General features: G+C 43.2%; 1 protein-coding gene across 1 annotated transcript; it reads right to left on the bottom strand.

Annotated features, from left to right (window-relative positions):
* Positions 1-5: 5 nt before the first annotated feature.
* On the bottom strand, positions 6-411 carry LOC105461900 (L-xylulose reductase-like; the record flags this gene model as incomplete). Its single annotated transcript, XM_011708413.1, has 2 exons — positions 6-206; positions 283-411. Coding segments are annotated over 2 exons (330 nt in total), but the record flags the coding sequence as incomplete, so codon positions are not given.
* Between the last annotated feature and the right edge of the window lie 3 nt (positions 412-414).

Below are 414 nucleotides of genomic sequence, written 5' to 3'. Positions count from 1 at the left end.
GGTAATGTCACCCCTGTTATGAAGCTCGCATTATCGCTTGCTAGAAATGCAATGGTCCTTGCAACTTCGAAAGTGTCGCCCACTCTTCCTAGAGCATGCGTGGTTTTGCTATGCTCGAATAAGCTCTTAACCTCGTCTTCGCTCATCCCACTCCGCTGAAAGATGTTTGTTACTACAATACCAGGATTCACAGCATTCACGCGCACCTAGTGCATTTTAGAAATAATAATTATGACGAGAAATAATACTTAAAAGTGGCATAGTCGTTATCTTTGCACGCACCTGTTGCGATGCCAATTCTAAAGCGACGCAACGCGTAAATTGATCGACGGCCGCCTTACTCATACAGTATGACAAAATATTCGGGAAAGCTCGTAATCCAGATATGCTAGAAACGTTTACAATGTTGCCTTT

Source organism: Wasmannia auropunctata, unplaced genomic scaffold (assembly GCF_000956235.1).
Source record: "Wasmannia auropunctata unplaced genomic scaffold, wasmannia.A_1.0 LD275454.1, whole genome shotgun sequence".
Taxonomy (NCBI): Eukaryota; Metazoa; Arthropoda; class Insecta; order Hymenoptera; family Formicidae; genus Wasmannia; species Wasmannia auropunctata.
The sequence above is the reverse complement of the archived record's forward strand: the minus strand, read 5'-3'. Positions and strand labels throughout refer to the sequence as shown.